This window comes from Takifugu flavidus, chromosome 8 (genome assembly GCF_003711565.1).
Source record: "Takifugu flavidus isolate HTHZ2018 chromosome 8, ASM371156v2, whole genome shotgun sequence".
Lineage (NCBI taxonomy): Eukaryota > Metazoa > Chordata > Actinopteri > Tetraodontiformes > Tetraodontidae > Takifugu > Takifugu flavidus.
In genome coordinates this window covers 8161673-8178926 of record NC_079527.1, presented here as the reverse complement: position 1 = coordinate 8178926, position 17254 = coordinate 8161673, and the positions used below count along the sequence as shown (strand labels likewise).

The 17254-nt window shown below is 46.1% G+C and overlaps 2 protein-coding genes across 4 annotated transcripts in view; both read left to right on the top strand.

Moving 5' to 3' along the window:
- cacnb3b (calcium channel, voltage-dependent, beta 3b) overlaps positions 1–5765 on the top strand; it is a 15965-nt gene extending 10200 nt beyond the window's left edge. For both annotated transcript variants that reach the window (XM_057041107.1, XM_057041106.1), the window contains exons 3-14: positions 1–42; positions 128–249; positions 377–429; positions 685–704; positions 834–914; positions 2086–2144; positions 2364–2464; positions 2602–2753; positions 2886–2981; positions 3062–3232; positions 3316–3363; positions 3454–5765. The exon at positions 1–42 is cut by the window's left edge and continues 81 nt beyond it. In XM_057041107.1, the coding sequence (XP_056897087.1) occupies positions 1–42; positions 128–249; positions 377–429; positions 685–704; positions 834–914; positions 2086–2144; positions 2364–2464; positions 2602–2753; positions 2886–2981; positions 3062–3232; positions 3316–3345 (927 nt within the window). In that variant the 3' untranslated portion in view covers positions 3346–3363; positions 3454–5765. The remainder of the gene's footprint in view (positions 43–127; positions 250–376; positions 430–684; positions 705–833; positions 915–2085; positions 2145–2363; positions 2465–2601; positions 2754–2885; positions 2982–3061; positions 3233–3315; positions 3364–3453) is intronic.
- A 2525-nt stretch (positions 5766–8290) lies between these two features.
- Positions 8291–16707, top strand: rnd1b (Rho family GTPase 1b). 2 transcript variants are annotated; one of them, XR_008951769.1, is made up of 6 exons: positions 8291–8561; positions 8971–9058; positions 13578–13687; positions 13767–13901; positions 13984–14726; positions 14768–16707. XR_008951769.1 is itself a non-coding variant. In XM_057041196.1 (5 exons), exons 1-5 carry the CDS (start codon positions 8442–8444, stop codon positions 14227–14229), a joined length of 699 nt encoding a protein of 232 aa, XP_056897176.1. In that variant the 5' UTR covers positions 8291–8441; the 3' UTR covers positions 14230–16707. The 2 variants fall into 2 exon arrangements, 1 of the variants encoding a protein (XP_056897176.1); XM_057041196.1 differs by having other exon boundaries at positions 13984–16707.
- Positions 16708–17254: the final 547 nt, after the last annotated feature.

Genomic DNA, 17254 nt, shown 5'->3' with positions numbered 1-17254 from the left:
GCCATCAACTTTGAAACCAAAGACTTTCTTCACATAAAAGAGGTGAGAGGCCTTTGGCAAAGAGTTAATCGATGTTCATTTGCTCAGCTCAATTGAGGCCTGAACGCGACGTTTGGCTTTCATGCAGAAATACAACAATGACTGGTGGATCGGACGGCTGGTGAAGGAGGGAGCAGACATCACCTTCATCCCGAGCCCAGTCAAACTGGAGGCCATGAGGATAAAACAGGAACAAAAAGCAGCAGCAAGGTCAGAGGTCACGCTGTCCCTGTCTGAAATCCTTTTGAAGAATGTGCTGTGCTATGTCCTTGTTGCTGAATTGCCCCCTGAGGGGGCTTCACGCGTAATGACGCTTTTGCATCACGTGGCTCCGCAGGAAGGGAGGAAACGCTTCATCCGGAGGCTGGAGGTCCACTCCGCCATCTGCAGGTAAACGTCACATTCACCGTCTGCTTCTGTTGACCTGGAACTGCACGCTCTCGTTCATTTAAGTGTCTGGCAGCATGAATTTGGATCAAACGTCACAGGTTGGCACTCTGCAGCCACAATGGAAGAGCAGCTTTGTGCACTTCAGCCTGCCTGCAGTGTCTACGTTATTAATAGGCTCTTGGCTGGATTAAAGAGCTGTGACTCCGTGTAGCTTTTATCCTATTATCTTATTGTTGCTTCTGTTTATTCTCAAAGCCAAACAGAAGCAGAAACAGGTATGTTTCACCTCTTCATACGGGCATCATTGTCGGGTGTTTTTCAGCCTGTTAGCTGGCAGTTTATAGAAACAGAACTTTCCATTTCCCGATGTTTATGTTCTGTCTTCAACCTTGTGACCCATGCAGACAGAGCCCGTGCCTCCCTATGATGTTGTTCCATCTATGCGTCCAGTGGTGCTGGTGGGACCTTCGCTGAAGGGATATGAGGTGAAGCATCTATTCATCTTTGGGTAGAGTCGCTCCGATTGTTCCCTCAGCTGAGGGAAATTTTTGGAAAAGAGTCAGCATATTTTAATACAAACGCAGAGGAGGGATTTCAAAATAGGGGTGGGAATTGCTCAACCGTTCTGCAGAATGGTGACTGTGATTCAAGCAGAGAGAGAGTTACAGGCAGTTTCTTTTCCCTTTTTATTCTCTCTGGATCACCAACTGCCAACCGTAACCCTCAACCTCTTCCACAGAACATCCATTTTACCACAAATGTTTAGAGATAGGTCCACGTCACCATCACAGCACACAAAAACCAAAAGCCTCATGAGTGTGCCACGCCTCTCCGACTCGTCGACAATAGTTTTCTTCATGCCTCATCAGAGGAGAAGTTTACGATGATAGAGGCTGTTCAATTGAATTTCTGCCAGAATTCAGAAATTTACCGCACAAATGATCATATTTAATGTATGTAAATGTATGTAAAACTAAGGCCCAACACATAGAGCCACATTTGTGTTTAGACTACTGTATCTTCACTGTTCATGTAGTTATGACAATTGCAACTATATTATGGTGACAAATACTGATTAATCTTGGATAAATTCAAAAGTTATTTAGTGCAGGACTTTTCTTGGTGTTCCCCCTGCAAACAAATAAAGAGTTGCTGTCTTGCTGTTGTTGAAAGAATATCTTTTCCTGCCACAGAACAACCGCTGAAGCCTTAAAAATGCCGTTAGAATAAGAAAAATAAGGTTAAGACTTTGACCACTAGGTGGTGTGTTTCCTAGATGAGATCATCATGGTTATTTAGTTACATATTATGATGCATTCATGTCCTGTAATAAACAAGAGTAAAACTCACAGATTAATGAGAATATTTGAACACTTGCACAGTGAATGGTTTCTAATGAATAAATTGGCGAGGTGTTTTATCATTAATAAGGCATCCTTTGAAGTCTAAAGGCAGAAAAGCAACCATGCAAAGTCGAAAAACGTGCAAATTTCCAACTCCCCCACTCATAAATTATTTTTGTTACAAATTCAGAGCTTTAATCTTTAAAAATATTATTTTTGAACCCAACCAGCCATTCCTGTAGCTTGTGATGTAGCTGTCTACAGCCCCTCTACTGTCCATGTGCCAATAACAATCGTTTTAATCTGCGTCCAGGTTACCGACATGATGCAGAAGGCCTTGTTTGACTTCCTGAAGCACAGATTTGATGGCAGGTTGGTCTCTGTCGCTCTCCGCTGCTGCAGCCGGCTGCACCCTGACACCCTGACTAACCCGCTGAGATGTTGATGGGATTCAGCCAATCATGTTTCATGGACTACAGAAGCTGAGATGTTGATGTTTTATATTTAGCCACGCTAGCGTACAGGTTCTCCATGTCCTTTGACAGGTAACAGTTGTGGATGCGATGTGATAAGACACGTCTTGTTCCATAGGATCTCGATTACACGGGTGACTGCGGATCTGTCACTGGCGAAGCGCTCGGTGCTGAATAAGAAGGCCATAATGGAGAGATCCAATACCCGTTCCAGTCTGGGTGAGCGAAAACAAAGTTGCCCTTGGTCTTTTCGTGTGCTAAAAAAAGATAATTCCAGCTAAGAATAGATGTCTTTTATTTCGGCATGTCAAATCTCTGCTAAACATCAAGCACTTTTTCCCCTCTGTTGTCGTCAGCTGAGGTTCAGAGTGAGATAGAGAGGATCTTTGAGCTGGCCAAGTCCCTTCAACTGGTCATACTGGATGCAGACACCATCAACCATCCAGCACAGCTCCTCAAGACCTCTCTGGCTCCCATCATCGTCTACGTCAAAGTGTCTTCACCTAAGGTAAAACGCCATATTTAATCCGAAGCTGAGGGAAGCAGATCCGCTAGTTATGTGCACTCACAGTTTATTCAGTTTTGTGCTTCTTTTTACACTCAAAGTCTCGTGCTGACCCTCATCTCACTCTCATCTCAGGTTCTGCAGAGGTTGATCAAATCTCGAGGGAAGTCACAAAGCAAACACCTCAACGTCCAGATGATGGCGGGAGACAAACTAGCACAGTGTCCACCTGTATGTCATCACCATATATTTAAAATATTTTAAATATATAATTAGAATCTGATGGATTGTTCTTCATTATATCTCACTAGGAGATGTTTGATGTGATTTTGGATGAGAATCAGCTGGAAGATGCATGTGAACACCTGGCAGAGTACCTGGAGATTTACTGGCGTGCTACACATCTACCCTGTTCTGCCCCTGCTAACCCCTTACTGGAGCAAAGTGTCATCACTCCACCCTCAGCCAACTCTAGCCAACAGGTTATACCAAAATAATGGTTGATTGAGTTCATCTGTAATTATAATTTTAGTCACGGACTTTCCTCCTTTTCAACCGTTTGCAGTTTTCTGAAACTCAAGAGCTGATAGAATGACAACTGTTACGGGCATAGGTGAGCCAATCTGTGATCTCTTTGGATTATTCTCTTCTGGTTTCTGGGTCTTTCTGTGTATTTGGTGAAATCTTTCCCCCTCCCCTGCAGGAGCAGCCTGTGCTGCCACCTGGGATCAGACTGGAAGGTCATAGGGCAGAGGGTCAACAGCACCACCAGGGGGCAGCAGCAGCCCTCATCTCTCCGAAGCACCTCCGTCCACGCCTGGCGCAAAGCCGAGAACAAGAGGACCAGAAGGAACAGAAGGCCGGGGATGAATAAATGATACAGAATTAGTGAAGAGGAGCAGAAGGAGGTGGATTTGACCAGATGAGGCTCCTGCATCACTGCTGCCCCTTGGCAAGAGCTCCCTGCTCCCACCACCACCCGACAACTCAGGGCCACTATCTGCCGCTGCACACATTCCTGGTAGCAAAAACCAGCACGGCGGTGCAGCTACTGCACATCAACCTCCCCACCACACACACACACACACACTTTCTCTCACCCTTTTATTTGGTTCTAGAACGATCACACCAATGGTCACACTGCGCCGGAGGAGCGAGACAACACAGAGGAGAGTGTGAAAGAGTCAGTAACACCTTTAGAAACCCTGAAATTGTATCCATTTAGAATCCAGTAGTGTAGCAGAGCCATAAACACAATTAGAAATGTGCCCATTGTTGGTTCCCAGTGTTCCCACTGTGACAAAGAGTGGAAAACAAGAGTGAGAGAAAAGTGTTTGTCTTCCATTTCTGCAGCTCTGTCAGCTGTTCCACTGTCAGCATTCATCTCTTCATCACCCAGTAGCCTTTTTAAAGGGACATTTATTATTTGGGGGGTTTATTTTGTTTTGTTTTGTTTTGTTTTTTAACCATCGATCAGCCACATCATCCAAACCACAATGATGACAGCGCAGTGTTCTATTGAGGCCATTTTGTCCTGGTTCACTTCAGAAACCAAAAAAAAACAATGTGAACTGGAACACAATTACAGACTAGAAATTCAGTGCAAATGAAGAGCTTTATTCCCCTCGAGTTCTGGTTCTATATAGTGGGAAATCAGTGTTAGCTCAATGTAGCTTTTGTGGTCTGAGACACTTGCATTTGCCTTCAAATGTAATTTTATTCAAATACATTCACTTATTTTTAGTAATCACCGTGTAGATTTTTTTTAAAAATTGTCTGCATCCCAATCCAAACATTTTTCAAATAACTTTTTGATTTTGAATCGCAGCAAGCAGCACATCCAGAAATCAGGGGACAGATCAAACTATTTGTTGTATATTTATTAGTATTTATTCGCAAGTACTTCAGCATGTGTAAACTGACTTCTTTGTGACTGCAGCACAAAAGTTAACTTTTGTTCTGAATCACTCTTTAGCTCTCAGCAGCTCCGCAGCAGATTTACGGTGGAGAGCGACCTCTAGTGGTGGAGCGGGGCAAATCCAATAGCCGCCAGAGCTTTTCTCCAACGTCCAAACCCCACAAACCTGCAAAACAGGCGATACACACTTGCAGAGGAACTGCAATTAATGCAGGAACATAGCAAAGAAATATAGCTTTCGAAAACAAAATTGCAGTTTCAACATAAATTCATTTCTTTGCCACAATCTGATATTCAGTTAAGGTGTAAATAGATATAGAAACATACAAATGTATGTGCATGACATGCTGTATTCCTGTTTCATCATAAAGGGCTTTTTGGGATCATCCTCATCTTGCACTTCAAGTAAAACAACATGAGAAGGCACGTGTACGCTTTAATGAAGAGTTTAATGTACATACAGTGTAATATTATTACTGGGAAATATACAAAAATACATTCAGAGTTTTAATCACAGCACACGAGTTCATATGAGATGCCTCAGACAGCATGTGTTTACGTTTCTGTTTCTTTTTTATGACCCTGTCGCTGCAGATTTCACTTTTTTGGCCACTGAATCGTGCATTTCCCCCGAAACTCCAGTAACCTGTACTTGATGAAACAAAGTAAGCACAGAAACTTCCGCTTCATTTTTTACTTTGAGGAGTTTTGTACAAGAAGTGAAACCCTTTGGACTTCAAAGCACAATTTGTTTTGTACAATTTTTCTTGCCTATTGTTTCACTTGCCTAAATTCTGTATGCAATACAGTCTAGCATCGATGAGGCACTAGCTGAGACTACCCAGATATCTCCTCAGTTGTGACGGAGTATAATTGCACTACTATGGTTTCTATGTCTGCTTTATGATGCAATAATTACACGTTAAACGTTTCGCTGTAACCAACTGAGCAACTGTCTGATGTTGATGTCAACATTTCCTGTGGTTTCCGAGACAAATGGCATCCAACAGTGTCTGTGCGTGATGTGTGCAGGGTGCATCTTTAGTCAACAGCACATCTGAAAGTGGAGGAGGTGAATAAAACACAACGATACTGAAGCGGCGTATCTGGTTTTATTCGAGTGGTTCCAGCAGGGGGCGGTAGCGGCGGGTCTCCGCTGATATGCGGGGAAGTTTAAACATTTAAAGTGGGTTTGTCCCCTTTATAAAAGAAGAGGTGGCTTTCGCTCGCTTTCATCGCATTTTCGGCTACTTTTAGATTTTATTTGAAATCAAAAATCTGTTTAATCTGCAGGGCGATGCTGCAGAATTGTATGTTTTTGTCAAAATGGAACGCCATCTTTTAATCTTTTACATTTTCCCACATCTCACCATCCTGAAGTTCTGTCCTCCACAGACTCCTCTGGCTTCCATTGAGTGCAGAGCCAACATAATGTGTCAGAAAAGTGTTCTGCTGTGGCAATAAATTAGAAAATTCCAGTAAAGCTGGGGAAACATGTTTTTCTGATCTCCTTTATACTTCCTGGAACCACCTGGCACCTGTTCTGGCTCCCTGAGGGGATATTTACAGTTCCTACAAACGTCTGGCTGCAGAGCAATAAGTGATTCTACCTGAACACAATAATAATATAACAACAACGTTGGCGTGATGAGCAGCAGAAATCCTCCTGCTGTGCGTAACGTCTTCATTATTCACTGTTACTGATTAATCAGTTGCAGGATTCTGCCGGTGCTCCAGTTCCTCCTCAGCACATCTCATTACCACCGTTATATAAACACCGCCATGGTGCCACCCCTGTATCTTCATCGCCTAGAACTGGTTTTACAGTCTGGCAGTCGTTGCTGGTAGGTGATAGCCTTGCTAGACGCCACGGCACCATCTGCCGAGGAGTCTGCGGTGAGAAATGCAGGAACTCCACAAACGGGTGTGAGACAGTCGCCTGACTCAGCGTTTGCCTCCCCGATCAGCATTCGATGCTAATCGCCGTCGCCGACAGAGCAAGCGGCACCTCGGAGGTGTCGATGCTTTACCCTCTCCGACCTCGACCTTCCCGTCCTGCGGTGGCGTCCATACCGGAAGCCCTGATGATTATTCACAGCCACCTGTCTCTGCCCTGATTACACCACCAGAATTCATGAGTGTGCTTCATTGCAGAGGGTGAAAGAGAGTTCAGAGATGAGAACTTTTCTTCTGAACTCTAATGGACCCTTCATCCATTATGGAGGGCTGCGGTGCTCTCTGAAATCTGCCCTTTATAATTAAAAACGAGTTCATTTATTGCCTTTTTTGTTATTATATTTATAGGTAACCTTGAACAGTTCAGCCTTCTCTGAAAGGGGTCAGATAGTTTTGACCCAGTGGTGCAAAAAGTGGAAGCACTAATGGAATTACCCAGAATGCTGCCAAATAACGGCTTTTCATTCAATCCCAGCTTTCTTAACAATGAGCCGCTGTTTGCATACAGCCATAACCTGAAGGGTGGGAAACGCTGGTCTGGGACCTGAGCTGGGTCACACCAGAACCCCACGTGTGGACCTCGCAGATGCTGGTCAGATCGTTCTTTCAGCAAGAAACAGGCTGGAAATTTGCAGGCTGTTGAAAATAAGAAGTTAAATGATAATTCTACACCTTCACTTGATTTCACTCTTCAATGCTTCATTTTTTATCATGACAGTCTTTTTAAGGAGGAGGTCTGGAGATGCTTGGATCTAATTGACCCAGTGGTGCAGACTGAAGTCAGCTAATTAGGTATTCCATTGATCCAGTAACTGATCCAGTCATTGATCTAATCTGATCAGCTGCAGCAGGAACAGGTGACAAAACTCACGCTTGAGTGTCAACAGATTAGAAAAGTTCTGAAGTCTAAACAGTGGTGTGGTGGTTAGCACTGTTGCCTCACAGCAAGAAGGCCCCGGGTTCGATCCCCAGTTGGGACTGAGGCTGGGGGCTTTCTGTGTGGAGTTTGCATGTTCTCCCTGTGCCTGCGTGGGTTCTCTCCGGGTACTCCGGCTTCCTCCCACAGTCCAAAGACATGCATGATTGGGGATTAGGCTAATTGGAAACTCTAAATTGCCCGTAGGTGTGAGTGTGACAGAGAATGGTTGTTTGTCTATATGTGTTAGGCCTGCGATTGACTGGCGTCCAGTCCTGGGTGTACCCTGCCTCCGCCCATTGTGCTGGGGTAGGCTCCAGTCCCCCTGCGACCCTCAGTGGAGGAACAAGCGGTAGAAAGTGAGTGAGTGAAGTCTAAACGTGTGGAAGCTTGCAACTTGTACTACAACCCAATAATGCTTCAATCAAAACAGTTCAAGTACAGTTGAAATAATCTATCATAATAATCATCTGATTAAAAAATATTATAAAGCCTGATGCAAGTCAACATCCATCCACAAGTAAAAAAATTCCAAAATAATCAGTTAAAAACCAGGAGCTTGTTTAAATAATATAGAATTAAAATGCCTTCCTCTGGTCTGTAGAGCGATGATATGTTTCCCTACATGCACCGGCGGAAGTGCTCCTTCTGCCTGCTGCTGGGGACCAAGCAGCCTGCCAGTGGTGGTCGCTGGGTGCAGCAGCAGCCTGTGGAATGTGTGAGCTCTCATTGGCTGCTCCTCGCTTGTATAAAGAGCTGCAGTGGCAAATTCAATCAGATCCACTGCGCGCATCCTCCGAGGCGCACGGCCGTCCATCTGGCACACATCGTATTTTTAACCCTCCTGAGCCGCTTCGCTGTGATATTTTCCACCGAAAGAAACGGGAGCGAAATTAAAACCATGAAGGAGAGAAGAAACACGCAGCCGCTGGTGGTCAGATGTAAACTGGTTCTTGTTGGAGACGTTCAATGCGGAAAAACGGCGATGCTGCAGGTCCTGGCGAAGGACTGTTACCCAGAGGTAATGACTGACACAACGATGAATATTTGCGTAATTTCGCGCGTGTCTGCTTCCCGTCGGAGTTTGTTAAGACGATGAAAGATGGCAGAAGAATCCGTGCGCACGTTGCAGATAAATCATGCGCATTTTACAAACACTTCACCCTCGTCATTTTCAACCTTACATTTCTTATAGATGCATTCACAGTGACGCCCGAGCGCCGTTTACTTGCATAAAATAAGCGTGCGTGCGTAATAAGCTGCGCTGCTCTCGGGTGATTGAGTGGAAATTCCTGCGAATTGAATGAATCCAGACTTGTTATTCGATTTGCGCCGATTATCTGAATAAATGCCACAGCACCTGTAGCTGACTGACTCACCCCACCCCCCCACCCCCTCCTAATGGCAGCGTGTTGCTAATTGCTCCTCAGACCTATGTGCCCACGGTATTTGAAAACTACACAGCCTGTCTGGAGCTGGAGGAGCAGCGAGTGGAGCTCAGTCTGTGGGACACCTCAGGTAATTGATCGCCTTTTCTCTGGTTATGATGTCGCTTTAAAGGCCTTCTGCTCCCGTCCCGCATCGCCAGCACCGAGGTGAGGGGATGTGCCGAGAGTGGAACGCGCGTCTGTCGCAGTTGGCTGAAACGAGAAAATCCGCCTGGATGATTTCGGAGTCATGAGATTCATTAAAGATACGGCCAAGCTGACCCTTGAGGGCTCTCACTGAACTGCTGAGGTCAAAAGCGGCACCATTTGACACCGTTGTCCATCTTCAGCCACGTCTCTTTGTCCATATTCCACCGGAAACTGAGCAGAAATGAGCCGATTATTCCGGCTCGTTTGGTTTCTGACTTCTGTGCATCATATGTTCATTTAGGCTAAGCATGCAAAAGAGGGTCAATGTGTCAGAGCGAAATTCTCTGGGGGTGGAGGTTCTCATCGCTGACCTGGATTTTGTGAACAGCGGTCTGCATCACCTGTTTGATTCCCTCCCTCATGTTCCCAAATGCATGTGCAGCCACACTGGGTCACCGTGGCGGAGCAGACCCAGCATGTGCTTCTCTGCATTAGCATGTCTGAACAACAAATCCTTTATATAACGAGCCAGAGATGATGGACTGTAACCCCCCCAAATACACACACACACACAAGCACATTCAAGCACACACACACACACGTGCAGAAACACAGGGGGAAAGCAAACGTAATTCTCTCTCTAGACCAAATCCTGCTTTCTAATCCCGGCCTCTGGACCTCTGGTCGGAGCAGCAGGAGTGGGCAGGAGCTGCGTGTGGTGCTGGAAGGTTTTCTGGAGCAGACAGACAGGAGGCCTCTCACAAACTCCGCTGACCTGCATTCTCCACCATATGCTGCTCCAGGTCACACACTGGAGCGGCATGGTGCGGGGGATTAATGGGCTGAATGGGACCACCCTGTTCTATTAGCCCAAGAAATTAGCTCCTTTTTGTTTACTCTCCTCCTGCTTATGTTTCATTATTTCACCTCCGTAATTCCCCATGACCCCTTTTCTTTGTTTCTCTCTCACACACACACACACACACACACACACACACACACACACACACACACACACACACACACACACACAGACAATGTTTTTATTCAAAGCATCAGCTGAATTTGGAGTTGTACCAACAGTAGATGTTTATTCATGTAGTCTAATGTCAGGCAGTCTATGATTGATGACACGTACTGCGTCCGTTCTTCTCACTATAACGCTGTAATTGTGCGCCGCTGTGGCCTGGCCATACATGCAGAGCATCTCCTCATTATCCCAGCTCTCATCCATCGATTGGACTGACCTCGTCGCTGGCTCCTACGTGGCAGCGGCTCCTTCTCCCGGTCCTGTCATGGATTTACAGCCCAAATCAATCTCCCAGTTTTAATCAGGCCCCTCCACTCAGTCATGTTGGTGGCAATCGGTGGCTTGGGGTTGGGGGGGGTGGGGGGGTGACTCATGAATTTCATTATGGGGTGTGGGTAGTTTATGAGTGGCAGATTTATTGCTTATTGTACAATGCTCCCACAATGCTGCTTGTATCCAAGATGGATGGATGGATGGATGGATGGATGGATGGATGGATGGATGGATGGATGGATGGATGGATGGATGTTCCCAACATCAGGAGATAGTAAGTTCAGCTCTGACAATAGCGGCGTAGGCGCGGCGATGCTCTGGAACAAAGAACCTTCCTCTCCCCCCACCACAGGGGGCCTCAACTGTGATGCTGAGCAACTTCGGCATGCCAAACCCGGGAACAGCCTCCTGATGCAACGGGGCGACGCTCTGTTTTTCTAAGCCTGTGCGGAGACTGCGGCTAATGCTGCAGCGACACAGCTCCCGGGCGACCGAGGGTGGGCGGACTATCCCCAAACCTGTGAGTCATCCCTCGGCTGGATCATTAATTTGTCTGACTGCTGTGTTCCTCTGGCAGAGGAACGCGCTAATGATGGAAATTCCATCACCCAAAGAAAAGCAGGCACTCCCCTCCCCCACCTGTGCAGCCTGACAGTTGACTGTAAATAATACTAAAAGGCCTGGGAAGCCTACTTCTGCTCTGGCCCCATTTCCACTTCAACACTTGGCTCTGGGCACCACGGCATCGAGACGGATGGGGCTGAACGCGGCGGAAGGAATTCATTCTCTCCGACCTTTCCCTGCATGTTTCATGCCTCAGAAACCGTCCATCTGCCATGGAAGTGTGGCCTCAAAGAGAAACAGAAGAGGAAGAGCTGTATTTTCCGCCTGCTGCGTGCTTATCGATGAATCTGACCATGGCATTCTTTGGCTTTTTGTAACGGGGGACTCTTTCTCTGTGGTATCGGACTGCAGGGGGGAAAGGATTAATGGGAGGGCTCTTTGTGATGAGCCCGAGCAGACGACATTCCTCTCGTCTCCCTGCCTTTTTCATGCCACAAAAGAGACAGATACATCTCCTGAGATTAGAAACCGGTCCTGATACACTTTTGGGTCTTACCCAGGCTGCTCCAGCACTCCGAGAGCATCCTGTGGAGCTTAAGATACGCTACGTTTCTCTCAAATTCACTGACTAAATTGTGCATTGTCTGTCTGAATTGATAAATACAATTGATTTCTGAGGAAAGGAAACATCTTAGACGTCTTCTCCATCTTCCTTCTCCCTCGGTGGGGCAACTAATTCGTCGGCTTTAATTGTCAAGGCCCTTAGACCCTCCGTGCAGCTTTTCATTGATCGCTGCATTTGGATCAGTGGCAATTTAATGCAGAATCACACCCAGTTTCCAGGCCATGTGGAAACCCCTTGTGGGAGATTGAGAAGATTTATAGGGCAAATTGTCCTGTCCCGTTCTCTGTCTCTCACGCACACACACACACACACACACACACACACACTCATCCCAGTGGTGTTAATTGTTGTGGTCTTAATGTGTGTCAATTTTCACAGTCTGCAAATCCAAAGTTGCCTCACCGCTGCGCTTGCATGTGTAAATATTATCATGTAAAAATCATTTTGTGATACTCAGGATCTTTTAGAGTTATATTCATTTTTAAAAAATAAATGAGAATAGTGATTGGTTCCTTTGTTTGTTTGGTTGCTTGATTGTTGACTTCCTGCAGGACTCTGAGCTCTGAGGGAATTTCATAGCTGCTCCTTATTATTCCACCCAGAGAGCCTGGCAGCTGGCAGCTTCACTTTTACCCTTTGATAATGCGGAGAATCATTAAGTATTCATGAGGCTGATCTGCATGCGCGCAGCCATGTAGCGCGTGTCGCTTTGTGTGTTCCTTTCTGGGGTTTTGTTTTCCAAACCATAAATCAATTAGGGCAGTTGTGTAATATCTAAACGAGCAATTACTCTGACTGCTTCTGTTATCTGAGGAACACTGAGTCCTTTTCAGATTCTCACGGAGAGTAAACATGTTAATCCCATTGAGCTGCTCCTCTTCTGTTTCATCTGATCACTGACTGGGATTCACTTCCTGCCTCTAGAGCGCGCGTGTGTGTGCATGTGTGTGTCTATAATAAGAGGACTGTCCCCAACAATAGGTGGGTGGGCAGTGTGCAGTGTAAAATGATTGATTGGCAGTTGAAGGCGAGCCTTTATGGAGAGGTGGGAGAAATGGCTGTAGATGGTGGATTCCAAGGCTGTTGCTGTGGTAACAGAGGGACTGGAGGCACTGCGCGGAGAGCAGAGGATTCTTTTTGGGGTGGGGAGGTGGGTGGTTTACTTAAGGATTCTGAGCATGAGTGGGAGCGTCTGCCTGCCTCGAGCCCCACTGTTCCACTTGCGTAATGTATTTGCGAGAGGAGATCAATGAGGATTTAGAGCTCGATTGTCATCTTCTCTCCCTCTGAAATGGCAGGAGGATGTGGAAGCACAGGAAAGACCTGTTTCAGAGGCTGTAATGTGGGGAGCAGCTGCAAAAGTGATTGGGATTGCATTTAATCCCCAAATGACGCAGTCCCTGTCCTGCCTCTGCTAATTTTACTTCGATCCTTGAAACAGTTTCCACTTACAATGAATAAATTATTGGCTCAAATCATAGACTCCTAAATTCAGATTTCCGGTTACCGGAGGTCTATCTGCATTGTCTGGTGGGAGACACAGTGTGCACTCAGTTTTGCAATTTGACCATAGTTTTTTGTTCATTTTTAATATATGTCCAATAAGTCTCAATCCAGATCTGAGCCTGTAACACTCTTGATCAGCCCTGAGAGTGTTTGTGTTTTTAAAAACTCTGCATTTATAAGGTGATTACCGGAAATGGTTTAGAACGGCAGTGTGTTCTGTAACAGCCTTATTAGCTATCACTATTTGCTTTGAAATATTACAAAAAATTTACCAAGCAAGTGCAATATTATTATTAATGTGGAAATAAATCCAGTGTTAGCGCTGCAAGGCACAATAGAGTGTTACTATCATTTCATTTTTGCAGGAAAGTGCTTTTAGTTGATTCACTGACATCAAAATCTGACTTTTAGACGACTGCTCGTGTTTGAGTGTGTTTTTTTTTTTCTTTTGATGCGTTCAAGGTTCCCCATACTACGATAATGTGAGACCCCTGTGCTACAGCGACTCGGACGCAGTATTGCTGTGTTTCGACATCAGCCGCCCGGACACAGTGGACAGCAGTCTGAAGAAGGTACGCTCTTTAGCGTGTGTCTCTAGAGTTTGGACATATTTCTGTTATTTACTGTCCTGCTTGTTTTTTGTGTCCTCAGTGGAAAACTGAGATCTTGGACTTCTGTCCCAGCACACGAATCCTCCTCATTGGCTGCAAGACTGATCTGCGCACAGATGTCTGCACGCTGATGGAGCTGTCCAATCAGAAGCAGACCCCCGTCACCTACGAGCAGGTGAGCACGCGCCGCCGCGTGGCTAACAGGTAAACATCTGCGCGTTAAAAGTGCTCACCGTGAGCCCGTTTTTGCTCTGCAGGGTTCTGCTTTTGCGAAGCAGCTGGGTGCAGAAGCCTACCTGGAATGCTCAGCATTCACCTCTGAGAAAAGCATCCACAGCGTCTTCCGTACCGCAGCGATGGCCTGCATGAACAAGCTACAAGCCCTCCCAAAGAACAGCCCCACCCGCCGCCTCTCCAAAAGACTCCTCCACCTCCCGAGCAAGTCGGATTTGCTCTCCTCCACCTTCAAGAAGGAGAAGACCAAGAGCTGCTCAGTGATGTGAGTGGAGAACTCACCGTTGACAGTGATCGTATTACCCCAAGCCCCTCGCCCTCTTTGGTCTTGGGGAAGGGGGGTGGGCACGGCTTTATCAGGGCATCCTGCTGAATCCTTCCCTCACCCCCCCAGAAACAGAACACCCCTCAGTAGAGGTGGACACCTCGCTGTTCACTTGCTCCTGAACCCTTCAGCACACATCTGTCTTTCCCCAGTACTGTTTATCTTGCTTTCAGACAACAAATATCACTCAAGAAAATGAGTATTTCCGCCTTTAAACGGTATGCAAGGCCATCGGTGTTGCATCCCTCTGAGTTTATTATCTCTCGGCACATTTCCATTTCGTCCAAATTGGAAATGTGCAACTTGGTGTGATATAAGCAACTCTCAGACAACTCAGCTGATTTTAAATATGAAATATACACACATATATATATATATCTAGCATGACAGCTGTCAGGATTCAACTAAACACATTGGTCAGGTGGGTGAAGATGCAGAGTTGTTTGCTGATATTGGCCTGTGAAGGCGAATCACAGTAAGAGCCTCTGTGTTAGGAGCTGCTCTCACTGTCTTGGTGGCCGTGAGAGCAGGTGTAAGAGTTGCGCATGCAGACAGTTCAACCTGCGTGGACTGCTAATGCACGGTTGTGTAGCGCTGGACAGCACAGCTTCTTTTTCAGGGGGATCAGTGGAGATAAGGAGGCTCTGTGTGGGGGGAAATGAGGACACACAAGTGTAAAGCCAGGCTTCCAGTGTCTCTCCTTTTCAGAGCCAGAGGCTATTTAAAAACTCTACTTCGTAACGGGACCGACAGCGAGGAAAACGTGTTCCTTGTCTCCAAAAGAACACTCCGGTGCCGGGCGGCTGTGTGGTGTTTGCTGGTGTTCTGAGGCAAATTTTAAAAGTGGATTTTGACACTGACCGCGGTCAGGCCGGCCGCAAACAACAAAGATTACTGTGTACTTTTCAAATTTGTAGCATTTTACTGAGCGTTTATTTTTTCTCCACGAGTGGTATGCAGTTTTTAAAAAAATGCCTTTGGAATCACATTTCCTGTGATCACTTAAAGCTTTTCACTCCTAATATGCCCGTGGATTTCTCTGATTTGCCTCAATCCAAATGTAGCACTCCAAATCTGACTTAACTCTTCCGAAATGACTCGAGCGTATGTCTGGTACTCCACTGCCCTCCAATAAGCAGTTCTTACAAGCAAAACTTCTTTCCTGAGCCTAAATCCTTGGCTTCATGGTAATGTGGGTGCAGCATTAATCCCCGTGCTTCTAACCATAAAGCAATAACGATTTGAGTGCTTACGTGATGTCAGTGACGCGTGCGGCAATAAAGACGCGGCTTTGCAATGTCCGTCATGCTAACTCGACATCCATGCACAATCCTGGAAGTTCCTCATTTGTACAAAGATGTGGCTGATCTGCGTTTGCCCCCCCCTCTGTATTACCGGTGATAGCAACAACCGTTGACAACACCGTGCTGTAACAGCGGTTTTATATAGCATCAAAGCTGTTTGAGCTGTGGAGGCTAGACTGCTGCTCAATTCATAAAATAACGACGTATGGCATCAAGGCAATATCATTCAGAACAGCTTTAGCAATGACAGTATAAATTTGGGCCCAACAAAAGTCATAATCACCCTGTGTGAAGGGCTGGAGCATGGACAAAGGGGAGAAAGTGACCAAAATGTGCAGGCTGGCCCTGTCCAAAGAAAGCTATTTTTCCATTGATTTTCTTTTTTTATGATTAACGTGTCATTTCGTTCTCTTTTTCTATTTAAAAAGCATGATGTGAACCTTAGTGTTTCCCAGTGTTTTTCCTCTCATGCATCTATTTCCAAGATGTGGCTGTAGTGTCTTTAAGGAGACACGACCCCCCCCCCCCCAATAGTTGGAGGAACTCAAAGTGGCGATTTGCACAAAGGCTTCCACTTCTTGGTCACACACCAAATAACTCAGCATCGCCTAGCAACAGTCCAGCGCAGGAAACAAGAGACTGGGTCTCGGGTTGGGTCGTGTGGACAGAGAGAGTTCACGAGCAAACATCCCAGCATCGATTATATACAGCAGTGCGTTCTTATTTGATGTCTGGCTTATTTAAAAAGGAGCATCTCTTAGTTTTGGGGGGGAAGGGGTTGGGGGAGGGGCTTCTGACCATGGGACAGATCGCCAGATAATGTGCAGCCTTTGTGTTGTGGTCAGTGTTTGGTACAATGGTGCAGTCCAACTCCTAAGCATGTCCTACTGAAGTTGTATGGTTGTACATACTGTCTCCTCTTTTGTATTCTCTGTACGACGCCCTCAGGGGTGTCAGGTGAAACTGTCGTTGACGTGACTATTTATTTCATAGCTATATTTGCCTTTTTTTAAAAATTGACATGCAATTTTTGTTTGTTAAAAACAGATTTTCAGAAAATGAACTTTATGTCCCTTTTTTGTTCTTGCTATGTTAAATAAAGCTCGCCTTGTCTGGCACGGTGGACTCCTGCCTTTTATAACACAGCTGAAACATGCCCGTCACCCCTCACTGAACATCGGAAAGCCTGGAAATTGAACCGATATCCCTCGTCATGTGCTCTTTCAATTACCTCGGGAGTAAGTTAAGTGCTAATTCTATCATCCCTCTGTGCCAATAGCTCTTCTGGTCTGTGGCTCTGCATGAATACGGAGAATCCAATGGTATTAATGTCATTTCCCATCTCTTCATCTCTGGATTATTATCCCAGAGATAAAACAGATGTGACAGATGTGTCTGCGCCGCACATTTCCAGCAGCAGAGCAATTTGTTGACATTCTCCCTGACAGGTTTGACGTGGAATCTTTATCTCTTCTCTGCCTCTTCCCTGGACACGCGTGGCTGCTCCGCTCGTCTGTCTTCTAACGCGTCTGCATCTGGCGGCTGGCAGCTGCAGGGGTGCCTGAACCCGGCATGAAGCCACAGAGGTGATGCAGAGGTGCTAAATGGACAGAAGACACATGCACCCTCGCAGCGCCTCTGTCTCTGCTCCCACACACAGTTAAC

What these genes read in the sequence shown, in the direction of transcription:
- rnd1b (XM_057041196.1), top strand. Translation starts at nt 8,442, where the DNA reads ATGAAGGAGAGAAGAAACACGCAGCCGCTGGTGGTCAGATGTAAACTG. An exon ending in CGAAGGACTGTTACCCAGAG is followed by an intron (nt 8,562 to 8,970) that starts GTAATGACTGAC and finishes ATTGCTCCTCAG; the next exon opens with ACCTATGTGCCCACGGTATT. An exon ending in CAGTCTGTGGGACACCTCAG is followed by an intron (nt 9,059 to 13,577) that starts GTAATTGATCGC and finishes GATGCGTTCAAG; the next exon opens with GTTCCCCATACTACGATAAT.